Raw genomic sequence first — 16,763 nt, 5'->3', positions numbered from 1 at the left:
GGAGCACACTTCTGCCAGCTCTTCTTGCAGCTGCCATTTCCTCATATTTCAATGTCACCTCCCACAGGGAGGTCTCCTGGATTTTATACTCTGTCATCACACTATCTGCTTCAGAGTCCTTAGTATCAGTTGAAAACATCCAATTCCTTGATTTGTTTGTTTCCATGTATCTTGTCTGCCTCCCTCACACAAATGTGCACCCCATCAGAGCAGATGCTTTGGTCTGTTTTGTTCACTGCCAGATTCTCTGCAGAGTACCCAGATCACAGTTTTGTTGTTAAGAGCCATCCAGTCGATATCGACTCTTAGCAAACACTGTTTAGGGTTTCTGAAGAGTGGCTGATGAGTTTGAACCGTCAACCTTGCAGTTAACAGTCCAATGCTTATCCTGCAGCACCACACCAGGACCCCTAGGACATTACCATTGGCTTGCAAGGAGACATTATCTTCTTTAATTTCATTAATTCATCCCTTCATCCAACATTTAATGAGTACCTATTGTGTGCTGGGGTATCCCAGCAAAACAAAATTCTCCCCATCACATTTTTGTCATTCCAGGGAGCAGACAAATATGATAAGCAAAAAATACAGCATGCTAAGGAGAAAGTCGACCAGGCGAGTAACAAAAACATTTTAAATGGGGAAGGAGTCCAGGAGGCCACACCAAAGGGAGCTTTGAGTAAAGACTTGAAGGAGGGGAAGGAGTTTGAATTCCTGTCTCCTCCACATCCTCCTAGTCTACCAATGAATCCTCAGTTCCAAACCAGAGCCTGGTGCATGGTACATACTTTGTGAATGGATGTGGGGTGAGGGAGGTGCGGGGGCTGATTTGGGGGAGCAGAACCCGAGATGCACTCACGTCCTGCAGTAGCTTCTCCAAGTTCTCCTGCAATTCGTAGAAGTAGACGGTGGTGATGAGGCCGTCACGGGACTTGGCCAGACAGTCCCGGGCCAGCTCGATAATCTGGTGATGGATGAAACTGAGCACCCCGTCAGCCAGCGGCAGCACGCTGTCGGGCTCATAGGCCCGGGTGAAGTCTCGCAGTTTTTCTTCCATCTGCGCTGTGGCCTACGGACAAACCAAGACAGTCGGAGGTGCCGGCGCCGGCCGCCAGGGGGCGCGCGGAGCTAGGGTGCACAGGAACCCCAACCGCCCCGTCTCACCTTCGGAAACCTCTCCTTATAAACATGGTTCATCATCACGATCTCATTGTCATAGGAGGAGGGGGAGCGCCCGGGGCTGCAGGGAAAGACGTCTAACCGTCATTCATCATATTGCAAGCCCAGACCACCAGCTTGGATTGGAAGGGGGACCGGGCTCACCTGAGGCTCCGGGAGCGGGGCCGCACGGCCGGGGAGCGTCGGCCGCCATCCTCATCAGTGATACTCTCTGTGCTGCCGAAGTGTTTAGAGAGGAAGTGGAGTTCATCCACCGTGGGCTGGTAGGGCAGCTGGTGCAAGCGCTCCTGAGAGGAGCAGGAAGACTGCAGGGTGGGGAGAGATGGGGTCAGTGAGAGTCTCGCTGTGCACCCACAGCTTGGGTCCCTGACTAGGGCTCCCGGGGCTGGTGGGCCATTTGGCAAAGTCGGGATCAGATCTTATCCCTTGGGTCCGGGTGGGCCCAGGTTGGGACTCCTGATGACAGGCAGGCAGATAGGGACAGACACAGATGCGAACAGTGACATGGATATGGATTTGGCCAGAGGAGCCTGTTAAAACCTGACTCAAGTCTTACAGCTCCTCTGTCCAGGGTTCCCACCTCACTCAGGCTGAACACCTAAGTCCTCATTTCAGCTTCAGCTCCCTGCCCTTCCCTCTGCCCCTCCTCCACTCCAGCAGCACCAGCATCCTCTATGACCTTCAAGCCAGGTATGCTCCCACCTCTGAGACTTCACACTGGCTGTTCCCTCTGCTGGAACACATCTACTATAAATCGCACCTCCTCCTTGAAGTCTTTGCTTAACACACATCTGTCCCTTGCCCTGTCTTGCTCTTTCTTGATCTATTTATCTCTGGATGGTCTACATTTTCATTCTTCCTATGTTATTGCTCTGCTCCTTAAGGGCAGGGATTTGCGCTCCTTGATTTCTGGTTAGTGTCTGGCTCACAATTAGAGCAAAACACAAACACACAGACATTAAAGGAGAGACCTAAGGACATCCACTTGATTTGACTGGCAGTCACAATAAATCACCCGCTTGCTAAAAACTCTGCATCCCATCAGTATCTACTTTAAAAAAAACAAACAAACTTTTAAATGCCCAAGCCCTCCAAAAAACACAACTTTAAGTCATTCAAACTTTTAATACAATGTGACATAAAGCAGGCCTTTCTAAAGCTCCCCACTATGTTTAGAATAAAATCCACATCGCTACCCTGACCTATGAAGTCCCTGGGTTAGCACTTGGCTGCTCACCGAAAGGTTGGCATTTCAGATCTACATAGAAGCTCCTCAGAAAAAGGTCTGGGGATCTACTTCTGAAAATGGAGCCACTGAAACTCCTATGGAGCACAGTTCTACTCTGACACACAGGGGACCTCCATGAGTTGGTGACTGGTAACTGGTGCCCAGAACAACAAGTCCCTCCACTGCAGAAAGCTCCAGCGACACAAGACTACTTTCAACTTTCCAAATGTGTCAACTTCTCACATTTGAACATGTGGTCTCTGGGAGTTTTGAACATGTTCACCCTTCCTGGAACACCCCTCTCCCCCCACCCACCCCTTCTTCCATCTGCCAGACTCCTGCTGACCCTTTCGGTCTTGGTTTCAAAGCAATTTGTTCCCTAAAGCCTTCTCTGACCCTCCAGCTGTATCATGTGCTGTCCCCATCCCTAGCTGTGTTGTGTGCTTCCCCTCTATAGCCACCATCACCGGTCCAATCACCCTATGTTATAAATGCTTTCTTACTCATCTTTCTCTCGTAATACCAAGGGCTGTGTAAATGCTTAGACCTTGGTCCCACTCACAGAGCTCATCCACCCAAGAAAATCATGAATGAACCAGAGACACAGGTAGAAAAGGGACAGATGGAAGGAAAGACCTTGGATATCTACTGGGTAAGCATATGGGTTCCAGGCCAGACCACAGGGATAAAACTAGTCCTGGCCAGTTTCAGACCCTTGGGGAAGTAGCTTAACTGACTGAAGCTTAATGTCACCATCTATAAAATGTATCCGAGATAAGTAGGACCCCCCTCCCCCCCAAGAAGATGTACCAAGGACAGAGAACAAAACTTTGGGAGGTTCCTGTAACTAGCTATTAGATGCACAGGTGGACATCTTTGAAGGAAAGCAACCTAAGGTCCTCATTAAAGTCAGTCTGGGCTGCTGGCCTGGATGTGGGTCTGAGCTAGAAGTCTGTACCCAACACTCCCGCCCACCTGCTTGTCACACTCACCGAGACTGTGGAGCTGGGTGTGTTGGTGCCATAGCCAGAAGAAGGGAGTGAGGCCAGAGACCAACGTCGTCCATCCGCCCTGGAACCCAGTCAAGGTGCTTAGAAATTGCCAGTCTCCCTGAGTCTCCCTATTTTACCTCAGGGCATGGCAGAATCCACTGACCACAGTCAGGGTAGTAGGCATGGGGTGGGGGGATATCTATTCCCCAAGATTCCAACCAGTTCAGAAACAATGAAGTAGAAAGGCAGTTTACCAGGAACCCCCAGACCTGATGGGAAGACCAGGTCAGTCTCTCCTACTCCTTCCCATGATCCCCCTCTCCCATAGTTCTATACCAAACAAGTCACACAGAGTGGACCCCAGTGAGGACTGAAAAGATCTACTTAAAGTCGTTTTCCCATATTGTTGAGTGGGTTCTGACTCATAGCAACCCTGTGTAGGGTTTCTGAAGAGCAGCTGTGAGTTTGAACCGCCAAATTCAAAGTTCAAACTGACCTTGAAGATCAGCACATTATCCTGCAGCGCTACACTAGGAATCTTTTCATAGGACCTCAAAAGTATACTCTTATAGAATCCCCCCATGAGAAACCTCTCAGAGGCAGACTTATTGGATATTCTCAGAGAATGTAAGTGTATGAACACTCATGGTAATTTACAACTTCACAGACAGACTCACTCTCAGTCACACCCACTGGTAATTAGTGGGACTAGGATAGTCACACACATTCACACTTCCTACACAGATACCTACATCCACACATGCACGTACAGACCTACACTTACATACACATACACTTACAGAGAGCCACATACTCACCCTCTGACACACATACACACATGTAATCACTTGTACATGCTTTCAAATCTACACAGAGACATTCAGGACGCTCTAATTTATTCAGCCACACACACATTCAAACTCTCACAGACACACACTCACTCACAAGGACACACTGTAGGCACATCTTCCCTCACATATTCTCACACATTTACAGCTTCACAGACACACTCACACACAGATGCACACACACTGGTGCAAGGTCTCACAGACAAATGGCCACATTCACAGATCTGTACAAAAGCACATGATTCCTCTTCCATTCCTTCCTCTAGTCAGTGCCCTAGGGCATGTCCTAAATCCTCCTCCCCGACTGCCACCACTTGGTCTGGACCCCATCACCTCTCCCTAGTACCTGTGGAACTCCCTCCTACGCACCCTCCACCAGATATTCCCTTTCCTTCTAAAATAGAAGTTGACCACATCAAACCCAATCTTCCAGCCCTTATCTGGCTATTACACTCAGCCGAATTCCACAGCCCAGGGGCGCATTCTCTAGGGCTCCCCGGGAGCTGCCCTCTGCCCCACAACCTAGATGCAACTACATTACAGTTGTCACCAGCCTTTGTTGTGATCAGGGTTCCCTGACCTGTCTCCTCCAACTCATCTCTGAGGGTAGAAATGGCGTGTTGTTCACCCTGTATGCCCAACTCATAGCAGGTGTTCAGACGTTCTTAGAATGAATACATTAAAAAAAAAAAAAAAACCTCTCTTCACTTCCTGGTGATGCCCAGAAAGTGTCTACAAAAAATTCAGGGGAACCTCTCTATCTCCGCAATTTCACCAAACATAATTTTTTTTAGGGACACTCAAAAAGCCTCAGAGACCTTAGGAGCGAAACCGGACATTCCTCCTCCACCTGGGACCTACAGAGATAGCTGCAGCCACCCTCCCCCACTTCAGGGACCTAGAGTCCCTCGATGGGCGCCGCTCAGTCTGCGCTTGCGCATCTCATCTCGGCTCTCCGGCCCTGTTGCTATGGAAACGCCCGGCCCTGAGCCTGAGGCTCGGGGGGCTGAGACCCTGGGCATGTGAGCGCACGCGCCAAGGTCCCACAGTAAAAGAAGCCCCGCCCTTTCCCGATCTCGGATTGGCGTTTGATCCTCAGATAGGCCCCGCCTCAGAGACTGGACTGTCCTTTCCGCAGGACACTCTGGGATTCCCTTAGGTCCCAACACGGATGCAATTAGGAGGGAGAACAGATGGCAACCCATACGGTGGGTTGGAATGATCCCGGGTCGGGTTTGGAGACTGTGGAGGGTAGACTCACCTTCGGGAGGAGGCGAATGAGAAGTGGGCAGGGGTGTTGGGGGAGAAGTTGCGAGGGCTGTCCAGGGGACTACTACCTGTGGCGGAAGGAAGGAGCGCTTTAGGCTTGGAGTGGGGGCAATCCCATCATGCCTTCTAATCTCCAAAGGGACTTGCAAACAATAGTCCATACCATCTTTAGCCTAGACCCGCTTATGTTTGGGTTGACCACGCCCTCCGACGATTTAGCCTCGAACCTTTTTGGTAGCTTAGTGGTTACGAATCGGGCTGCTAACCTCAAGGTCAGCAATTCGAAACTACCAGCTGTCCCTCAGGAGAAAGACGAGGCTTTCTACTCCCGTAAAGACTTACAGCCTCGGAAACCCTATACAAAGTCACTGAGTCGGAACCGGCTCCATGGCACACCACCACCACCACCACACTTTTTGGTTCCAAAATGACCCCAACCCCCTCCATATGGCCCCGCCCCTAAGGCACAGCTCCTCCTTTTTCTGCCCCGTACACTTTCCAATCCAAGCATCGCCTAGCCCTCTCCAGACCAATGCGGGTCCATCTGCGGACTGGTCACACGGGTAGCCCCACCCCTTGTCCAATCCGGATCCTCCCCTGTCCAGATTCGTTTCGCACACTAGCCCTGCAGCATGGCCATATCCCCTAGCAGGTGGCCTGCCTCTGCTTGTCTGGTCCACGCCCACTAGGACCCGTCTTACCCAGGTGGCCCGGCAGTGGAGAGTGGGGCCGTGGCAGCGTGGGTGAAGTGCTGGTCAAGATGAGGCTTTTCCGATTACTGGTGCGGCAGCTGCGGAGAAGCCGAGGCAGGCAGACCCGCGAGGGCCAGGGCCCAGTGAAGTCCTTGAGCCCAGCCAGCCGCCCTCCCATCTCAAATGCCAAACCGATTCCCCATTCGTGTGTGCTTGGAAGTGTTCTGAGGACTTGGTGTAGAGGCCTGATTGTGTGTGTGTGAGATTCACTGTGAGAATCATGTATGAGCCTGTGTGGTGTGGTGGTGATGTCTGTGACACCATCCATGCCTCACCTGCTTATATGTCATTAGGTCTGTGCATAACATTTATTGTGTGTACCCATGTGTGGCATCCACTGTGTGACTTCACTCTGTGACACTGGGCATATCCTGGTGTGAAAGTAGCTGGATTTATTGTGTATGACACAACTCTACCTTTGTGTATGTGACACAGGTGTATAATGTCACTTGCCCATGCCTAGATGTGCCATTGCTTCTACATGTTTGTCTCTTTGTGACATTCAGTGTGTAAAAGATGGTCCTTGTGTGGTATTTACCATGTATGCCCACATGTGGCATCTATTGTGTGAATTTTACACCCTATGTATGATACTGGGCATGTCAGAGCATGTCACATGTATGCATTTGTATGGGATAGTGTGTGATTTGTATGTGTCTCTCCATCGCTACAAGATTTCCTGTGTCTGTCTATGGTGGCATGGGACATTGTAAAGTGTGACATTGTTGGATGCATGTTGTATCACCATCACATATATGTCTTGTACATATTGAATGGCATAATCATATGTGTGGATTGCTATGCACGTGACATCTTACTAGGTGTACACGACACAGTAGTACCTGTGTGTGACTGTACATGGTTCTGCGCTGCAGCTGCTGCCTAACTGGGTATTCACGGCACCCTACTGGGTGTAATCTGGGACACTAGAGCTGTGTGTGTATGTGTGTATGACTTCATGCTCTGCAGGACTCTCTGTGTGACTGTTTTTGCTTTGAGGCTGTATTTCTTGAGAGTCTGTGCCATGATAAAAGCCCCCCTATTCTTTCAGTTCCTCAGGGTCATAGCTTATGAAGAAGGAGCCCCTAGCCCTCCATCCCACCCCCACCAGACCGCAGTGACTGAGCATATTAGCGCGTCCAGGCGCCCGCGGCATGAGGAGAGGGGCAGGATGCGGCTATTGTTCTAAGGGTGCCAAGCCCCCCATCGTCCCCTTCTTCCCCCACCCCCAACCGGCTGCCAAAGTCCACAGCGCCAGCAAACAAAGGCTCCGCAGTAGACCCCCCGCCCGTCGCAGCCCCCTCCCCCCTCGGCTGTCCCTTCCAATGTGCAGCCCCTCCCCAGCTTCGGCCCACACCGATCCCCCATGCAGCCCCCTCGCAGGCGGAAAGGCGCAGCGAGGGCACCTCTAGCACAGCTGGACCCGGAGCAGCATCCCGGGCCCCGCCCTGCGGCATCGGCCGGAGGGGTCGCTTTGAGAGAAGGACTGGGACAGGGTCTGAGGGTCAGGGGGCTACCTCTTGGTGCGGCGGAACATGCTGCCGCCGGGGAAGGAGGGCATCGAGAAATTGGAAAGCGCGGTCCAGAGAGAGTCAGACATGACCCGGCGGCGGCGACATGGTGGCAGGTGCGGCAGCGGCGGCGGCGACGCGGGGAGCAAGCGCGTGGGGCGGAGGCTGGAGCCGCAGCAGGCGGGGGAGGGCGGGAGAGGGGAGGGCCCTATGGCTGCCGCCCACCGGGAGGGGGCGCTCCTGAGCGACGACGCACCAGATCCTGCCCACATTCTCCGGACGCCCCACCCACCCACCTTGGACTACAGAAAGGGCGACTAGTCCCGCGCATCTCTCCCTAAGGCTCACCTGCTACTTTTCCGAGGCAGGGGCAAATCCTTCTGAAAGGCAAAGGGGACCGAAGGATAGGGGTCAGCACACAAAAGAGGCCGCTGCCCACAGACCCTTGCAGCCCCCAAGAGGAGCAAAAGCAGGGTGGGACTAGGCACCTCATCAGCATTGTCACTTTTACCCTTGATCATAAACTGGAGACCGGGCTCCTTGGGGGATAGGTAACCTGGAACATTTCTCTGCTGACCTCCAGATACCAACACAAAGCCAAGTACACAGAAGAGACCCCATATAGGGCTCCGGAGTTGGCATCTCAATACGTGGGTGTATAAATGAAGTAGGAGTCTTTATATTAAAATATTTATTGAGCATCTACTGTGTAACATAGCTATCCTAGGCACTGGGGACATAGCAGTAAGTAAGCAAGACAAAAAAAATCTCTGTCCATTTGAGACTAGTATTTAGTGGTGGAAGACAGACAATAAGATTGATGCAAAAATGAATAATAATTTTAGGCAGTAATAAGTGTTGTGAATAAAATTAAACCATTTTATGGGATGAAAATGGCTGGGAGATGACTTTTAAGCTGATTACTTAACGACAAGACCCAGCCACGGGAAAAATCTCTGGAGAGACCATTTCAGGTAAAGGAAATGCAAGGTCGAAGACAAAAATAAGTCTAGCATGTTCCAGTAAGAAATGTGGAATGATTCCTCCACAACTTCAAGTTTGATGGTTCGAATCCACCAACTGCTTCGTGGGAGAAAGATGAGACTTTCTCTCCCGGTAAAGATTTACAGGCTCGGAAATACCGGTCTCTATGAGTTGGAACCAACTCCATGGCACTTAGCAACAACAACCACAGCTCCAAGAGACATGTCCTATCCCAGCCAGATTCATGAGTTGAGGGAGGCAGTTAAGGTAGCTCAAAACTAAGATTTGAAATGGGCAATAGGTAATGGCAATGATAATATATCATTGTTTCTGAGGCGGTGGTAAATCTTTGCTGGAGCAGAAAGCTTCATCTTTTCCCCCTCCCAGCAGCTGGTGGTCTTGAACTGCCAGCCTGTGAACTGCAGTCCTCTACTTATCTTACCTAACCACTGCGCTCTCAGTACATAATTACTGAGTTCCGTCAAGTCGTTTCAAACTTATAGTGACCCTGTACAGGGTTTCAGAGAAGTGGTTGGTGGGTTTGAACAGCTGGCATTGTTGTTAGCAGTCCAGTGCTTTTCCTATAGCCCCACACCAGGGCTCCAATACATAATTGTTGTTGTTAAATGCTGTTGAGTGGGTTCCAATTCATAGCGATCCTGTATAGGGTTTCTGAAGAGGAGCGGCTCATCGGTAAGTTTCAAGCGCAGAAGTTCAAACCGACTTTATGGTCCAATGCTTATTTTACAGTGCCACACCTGTGTCCACATTTGAAGGAGATTGTATTATGTTTGTCAAGGGCTCAGGAAGTTATTACAGGGATCAGGAATTAGGAGATCTTGGCCCTTTTCTGAGGGAAGTAGTGAGGAAAGTTGCATCCCCTCCCAGTCACTCCTGTCTCAAAGGGCTGAGGTGGAAGGAAAGGGGTTGGGCAGGGCTGAAGCCCTGAAGATTCTTGGGTGAGAATTTCAAAACACATCTAAAGAATATTCCGAACAAATCCTTTCTGAGATCTCTGTAAACAGGAAGTCCTAGTTTCAGATTTCAGATTTGCCCCTCACGACCTTGGCAAATGACCTTTTAGTGGCTCCACAGGTATTATACTGAGAACCACAAGATCAGTGGTTCCAGCTCGCCAGCTGCTCCATGGAAGATAGGTAAGGCTTTCTGCTCCCGCAAATATTTTTAAAAGCCTCGGAAACCTTATACAGGGTCGTTCTGAGTCGGACGATTCCGAAGGCACTTAACAACAACAAAGAGGATTCTGTAAGAAGATGCAGGTAAAGCCTTAGCATGATTTACATAGCACTTAGCAAGCGCTCAATACATACTATGTCAGAGAAACAGGAGTTATTATTAATAGACAGGCTGACAGGGCAGAAGATGGGTTAGAGGGACCTCCCATTACCATATACAACGGGGGCAGATGTTTGGATAGGATCAAAAGACACTCTGCCCCTTTCCTTCCTTGTCCTTCCGAGCAACGGGTGCCCGGAAATCCATACCACGTTTTCCCTTCGTCTTTGCAGGATTATAGTGAATGAGCCGCAGTCTGGGTCTGCGAGACAGGCGGTACGTCCGCAATGGACCAAGGGAAATCAAGGCCTGGATTTTCCGGACATGGAGTTCATGGCTCCGGACCCAGGAAAACTCGACCTTCGAAGGTGAGTCTGGGGGAACCTTTAAGCGCCACCTAAAAATGTCTTCAAACCCAGCCCCATCCACTCGTGCTCCCAAACATTCTATGATCGAGGAAAGTGGCAAAGTGGAGTGGCCGAGGATTCGAATCCTTGGCATCACTGTAAATAGCCGCGACCTCTATCTCCAGCTATAGAACCCCTCCGCCAGAGCGGGTTCCGTATTTTTTTCCCCAGGATTAATGGACGGCCCAGGGGGCAAGGCGTTCATATATACGCTCTTCATATATACGATCCCAAATGCACACAAAGAACCTCTTGGGTACTCCATAGTTATGGGACAGTTTCTCAGGGGTTCCACTTGTGTATGCTGAGTGTACCAGGAGCGAAGTGGTTAACTTTGCCAGAAAGGAAGAATAGAGTAGGACTCGAGCAGGGCTAGCCAAACTAGAGGACTTCTGGGGCCGAGAGGGTAGGTGAGTGAAGGGAGGGGTCTGGGCTCCATTACCCCACCCCCAAGCCTCTCTCTCTGTCTCTCTCTGTCTCTCTCTGTCTCTCTCTGTCTCTCTCTCTCTCACACACACACACACACACACACACACACACACACACACACACACCTTCCAAGATCCAGGTCTAGGGGCGGGGCCCAGCGGGGGAAGTGGGGAGAAAGAGAAGCCCCGCGTGGCGCTGAGCCAATGGGAGTCGGCATCGGCGGGGACACACCCCATGCTGTCCCCGCCCCTTCACGCCCCTTTTCAGAAGGCCCGACGGCGCGGTCCCGGCGCAGTCCCAGCCTGGCTGCTGCAATACTCGCTCTGTTTTGCCGCAGCTCCCTCCCTTTTCCCAGAACACATCCTTCCCCAAAACCCAGTCCAGCTTGGGGGAGGGAGTCCCGAGGAGAGCCTAAGAGGGGACCAGACACTGAGATGAAGCCATCTGGGCTGTTTGAAACCAAATCAGCTCTCCCAACTGTGTCTGGCTCCATCACCATCCAGACGCCAGGGAAGTCCTTTCTAATGTCTGATCTCATCTTTCCTGCTGTACTGGCAGTTCACCTCCCTTTCGTCTTTGACCTCGACCTTAAAGCTTAGACCACTTTCCACTTATAAGGTGGTGACGTAAAGGAATCCAGAGATGGATCAGTCTCTGAATGAGGCCCTGCATCCTCCCCTACTCTCCCCACAGGATCCAATCTGGGGTTGCAGTCTGGGCCCAAGCTTGGCTTTATCTGAGCTCAAGGTTAGACTCAAAGGATACCCAGAAGAACCAGGCCCTGGACAGTCCACAATGAGAAGCTTGGTCCAAATTCCCCTCTAAGAGTTACTTGGGGAACAACACTTGACCCGTATTAAACCTCAGAAACCCTGGCTGAAAACGGGAGCAGAGGACCCCTCTTAGCTTCAGAATCTCCACCCAGCTTGAGGTAGGAGCTGCTGACGCTCGGGTTTGCCCCGCCTCTCCCACACTCCACAACAGCCCTCAGTTTCCCACTCGGTGCAGTGGACCCACGCCTTCCGCGCCTGCGCAGCAGCGACCAGCATCTTCTAAAGCTGCAAGAAGCTAAAAACCGCTCCCGCCCACCCACAAGCTGGGCTGGACTTGAGAATGATCGCGGGGGCCGGGGAGGGGGGCGCGGGAGGTGGAACGAAGGGTGAGAAGGCTGTCTAGGTGCCGGTCCAATTAGGGCAGTAGAAAGAATCCGGGTAGCAGGCTGGGTGCATAGTGGATGTAGGAGATTCCCACGCCTCTCAGTGGGGTTCCTGAGGCGGTAAGGGGCGAGGCTGCCGCACAAACATGTTTACGGCTGCGAGGCGCCTGCGGCCCCGAGGGGCGCGAGCCCTGGGGCAATAACTTTGCTTGGCGCCCCCCTCCCAATCGAAAGGGGCTCCAAAGCTAAGACTCGGATCGCAGCCCCCTCCCCCTCCAGCGGGGCGATAGCCCCTCAGGCTATCCTCGAGGGGGAGCGCTCGGCTGTACCCCCTCCGTCAGCACCTTGGATCCCCGGGCGGCGCCTGAGGGGCGGGGTCCCCTGCGCGGCGGGACGCGCGGCCACAGCGTTCCCTGTGAGCAGCATCGGAGGCCACGGGAGGGGTCGCCCGGACCGACCCTGGCGCAAGTTCCGCTGCTCCGGCCGGACCCCGCCCCGGGGCGCCGACCCCTTCCCCTCCCCCGGGAACACCGCGTACCTGCAGCCTTCGGCGGCGGATCAGGCCAGAATCGTCCATGGCGGCGGTGGCGGCTTCGGCCCCGGGGAGGGAGGAGGGAGGCGGCGGCGGCGGGAGGAGGTGGGAGGAGGGCGGGAGTGAGGAGCCGCGGGGACCGCGGCGGCGGCGGCGGCTGGGGGGCGGGGGCGGAGCGAAGCGGGGCGGGCCCCGAGCCGTCACTGCGTCTTGGCTCCCGAACCCGGCCTCGGCCACTGCTGCCCTACCCGCGCCGGGGGAGGGGCCTCCAGAGATCCCCAAGGTAGCCAGGCCACAGGGAAGCAGTTCTGCTGAGACACCCCTAGAAGAGGCACCCTACCTGGGAGACAGTCTCATGAGTCTACCCTGAACCCAAAAAATTCTCCAAGGAATATATTCCCACTGAGCTATATTCCCCCTGTGGACAACCCCTCCTAGCGACCCTTCCAGTAAAACACATTTCTCCAGGGAGTGATCTCCATAGGGAGGTCCCTCCCCAGACCCTGAAAATCATTCCTAAAACAGATGGTTCCTGAAAGGTGAGCTTCCTTTCAAAATCCTCTCCCTCCCAGGAAGATACGTTCTGGCGAAGAAACACCTCCATGGATGATATTACAACATCTGAACAAGAGACCCCTCCCCCAAAAAAAGCCATATTGTCAATGTGAGATTGTCCCCACAAAATAGACAGTCTTGCAGAGTGATATTTTCACTGAGGAGAGCTGTTCTTAGCGAGACATCCTGAGGACTTGTCCTACAGGAATGCCCCTTCAGAAAAATGTTTACACGAATATACTCCCCACCCCCCACCCCCCACCATCTAGCCTCTCCGAAGCTGAGCATTCCTCAGGGAACTCTGCGTCTAGCAACCTCCTTCTTCACCATCAGAATTAAGAAGTCAGGCTGACCAGCTATGTTTATCAGAGCGATTAGCTAGTAGTTATGAAGGGGGCAGCTGAAACCTCTCCCCACCACTCCAGTTTTCTATGTTGTCGTTGTTAAGTGTCATTGAGACAGTTCTGACTCATAGTGACCCTGTATAGGGTTTACAAAGAGTGGCTCGTGGGTTTGAACCACGGACCTTGCGATTAACAGTCCAGTGCCACACCAGAACTTCCCAGTTTTCTATAGCTAAGGCCAAATGGAGCATGCATGCATGCCTCTCAGGGTTGGAAAAGGCGTCCTCCACACTCTAGGACTGGGCATTAGGGGCAAGGTAGGGAGGGGCATCCCAGGGATCCTGTCCCCTAGCTGGTCCCAAGGCCCTTGAGGACATGGTCACTAGGTGGAGCAATCACTGACAGCCAACATTGAGGTCTCTGTGTGTGCCCCTGGGGTGCTAGAAGGTTCCAAGTCCATCTGCGGTATCTGTCCATCTGAACCTTTGCCTGGGTTATCTCTGTGTGCCACTCTGTCTCTGGCTGTAAGTTTGTCCATGTTACTGTCTCTCTGGGTCCATTCCTTTCATCTCTCTTTGTCTGTGGTGGGGTCTTCCATCCTGTAGCTCCTTCTCGTGCAGATGGCCACAGGAGCTCTCCCTGGTGCTGATCCCACGTGCTCCTGTCCGTGGTTCTGAAATCTGCGTTCAGGGTGGAGATCTGAGGTCAGGGGAGGGAAAGGAGTATTAGGATCTGGGGGAAGGTACAGCCTTGAGGCTGGACTGGTCAAGCACCCTGGACCACCCCCAAGATGTGCCAAGCTAGGAAACTGGACTTCCAGCATATTATTGGGCACCTATAGTGGTTATGAATCGGGCTGCTAACCTCAAGGTCACCAGTTTGAAATTACCAGCCGTTCCGCAGGAGAAAGATGAGGCTTTTTGCTCCTGTAAAGATTTACAGCCTCAGAAACCCTGTACAGGTTCGCTATGGGTCGGAACTGACTCCACGCCACATAACCACCACCAATAGTGGGATCAGAAGACACTGTCTCTTGGTTCTTCCATTTACTCAACATTTATTGATCACCTGCTGCGTGCAAGGTCATTTTCTGGGCACTAGGAGTACAGCAGTGAAAGAGACAGATGGAAACCTTGCCTTACCTTAGTGACAGGGAGACAGATTCATGGTGGCAGCCAATCCTCACACACACACACACATGCTGCAAGCATAGGTACACAAACACATACTCTAAAATGTAAGACACAAACAACACATGTATGTATTGTGTAAATACATACTCAGCAAACAGATATACACATACATGCCCTGGAAACACACATCCAGAAAACACAAAAAAACACACATTCAGAAAAAACATTTTTAAAAATACACTCTACAAACACACAAATACATACTTAGCAACCACATGCATATAAATATACACTAAAAAATACAGACACATAAGGCAAAGACATGTATGCAAGCACACTTGACAAATACACATAGTTCTAGAAACAAGAGACACCCAGCTACACACAGACTCTTATTTTACACACAGACACATTATTCCTCCAACACAGCATGTAGGTACAAACACATGCTTACACCCCAAGGGCTGGGCTACCTCTTTTGTTATACTCCTTCATTATATCAACCCTTGGAGGGTCCACTTTTGTATGTTTGTGTTCACCTCTGCATACTGAGACCTGGCACCTAGTAGGTACTAAATAAATGTTTATTGACTACATAGGTGAATTGAAGGAATGTTTACCAGGGACACATATTCACAGAAACTGCAGAAGGACACAGATACACATGCAGACACACATCCCATTCAGCACATGACCACATCCCCTTATTCACTCATAATCTTACCCACATTTTCACAGAAACAACCTTACTGATCCTAACACACACATAATCACCCAACCAAGAGACACACATAAACATAACTCATCAAACAACCGCATATTTACATGCTCATCACACATACATAACTACACTGGTACACCAAGAGACACACTGGTGTACCAAGCACACATAGGTCACACAACTGTATCCTCACCAAACACACACACTCCCTTCACATACAGATATAAAGCTTAGGCCACAAGCCCACTGCCATTGATCAGTTCTGACTCACTGTGATCAGTTCTGACTCACAGTGCTCCTATAGGACAGGGTAAGTTCCGTAAGACAGCAGTTGGCTCCACAGGGTTTCCAACACTGTTAGTCTTTGCTGAAGCAGACTGCCTCATCTTTCTTTAAGGAGAAGCTGGTGGGTTCAAACCACTGACCTTTCAGTTAGCAGTCCAATGCTTAACCCACTGCACCACCAGGACTCTTTCAAGTATAAGGTAGTGGTGGTGTGCTGGTGAGTCAGTTTAACTCCTACCAAGCCTGCATAGGGTTTCCGAACTGCTGACCTTGTGGTCTTTCTCCCTTGGAGCAACTGGTAGATTCAAACTACTGACCTTGTGGTTAGCAGCCCAGCTCATAATCCATTAGACCCCCAGGGCTGCTTTCAACATAAGGGTGTAAATATAGATACATACACACTTGTCTCTGGGGAGGGGCAGGATTGTAGGGAGTCCTGCCCCTGCAACAAACCTTGTCCCTTTTGACTGCCACTATCTCCTGGACTTGACCCTGAGGTGTCTTGGTAGCTCCCAGACCTCAGTCTCTAACAGGTGAGGGCCAGCCTAGGGAAGAAGGACAAGGAAGGGGATTTTCTTGTCTCCACAGACTGCCAGCTTTCTTGCCACTGGTACTTTTGGATCCCAGAGGCAGAACCCAAACTCTTACACCACCAAGCTTGGTGATCATTCTTAAGGTGATAGTTCTGGGTGATAGTTCTTAAGCCGATTGTAGGCTGAGAGAAGGTGACCTGAGGGAGACCAATAGGGATCAAGAGGCTGGGCAAAGATGAAGAAGGAATTACTGGAAGAAGGCAGGGTGTTGGAAGAGCTGGAGAGATTCCCCTGGGTACTAAGGAAGGTGGGGATACTGGAGATCTGAGAGAGTCAGAGATTTCACTGGATCTAAAGGGAGTGGGACCCTATGGTCTAACCAGGGGGTGGGGGTAGGGGGGAGGCCTAAGTGTGAAGGGATGAATCTAATGCTGGAAGGGGCTCCTGGATCAGAAGCAGACCCTGGTGCCCCACGGGACTTGAAGATTCCCAGCCATTGTAGTCTCCTAATGAGCTTTGCAACCTCTACTCTATCTGACACTGTCTCCTGGCTGTACACTGGGAGGGCCCAGTACGCACGCTAAGCTCCTAAAAGCAGATGGCCTAATC

The 16,763-nt window shown here is 51.5% G+C and overlaps 1 protein-coding gene across 1 annotated transcript in view; it reads right to left on the bottom strand.

The window, feature by feature from the left end:
* The window catches only part of MAST1 (microtubule associated serine/threonine kinase 1), a 33,537-nt gene extending 25,639 nt beyond the window's left edge, over positions 1 to 7,898 (bottom strand). Inside the window, exons 1-7 of the mRNA XM_006874304.1 lie at positions 7,786 to 7,898; positions 6,218 to 6,306; positions 5,509 to 5,584; positions 3,400 to 3,478; positions 1,324 to 1,484; positions 1,165 to 1,240; positions 860 to 1,069 (exon numbers count right to left, since the gene is read on the bottom strand). Of these exons, the coding sequence (XP_006874366.1) occupies positions 860 to 1,069; positions 1,165 to 1,240; positions 1,324 to 1,484; positions 3,400 to 3,478; positions 5,509 to 5,584; positions 6,218 to 6,306; positions 7,786 to 7,868 (774 nt within the window). The 5' untranslated portion in view covers positions 7,869 to 7,898. The remainder of the gene's footprint in view (positions 1 to 859; positions 1,070 to 1,164; positions 1,241 to 1,323; positions 1,485 to 3,399; positions 3,479 to 5,508; positions 5,585 to 6,217; positions 6,307 to 7,785) is intronic.
* Positions 7,899 to 16,763: the final 8,865 nt, after the last annotated feature.

Source organism: Chrysochloris asiatica, unplaced genomic scaffold (assembly GCF_000296735.1).
Source record: "Chrysochloris asiatica unplaced genomic scaffold, ChrAsi1.0 scaffold00268, whole genome shotgun sequence".
NCBI lineage: Eukaryota > Metazoa > Chordata > Mammalia > Afrosoricida > Chrysochloridae > Chrysochloris > Chrysochloris asiatica.
Note: the sequence above shows the minus strand (reverse complement) of the source record. Positions and strands in the feature narration are given on the sequence as shown.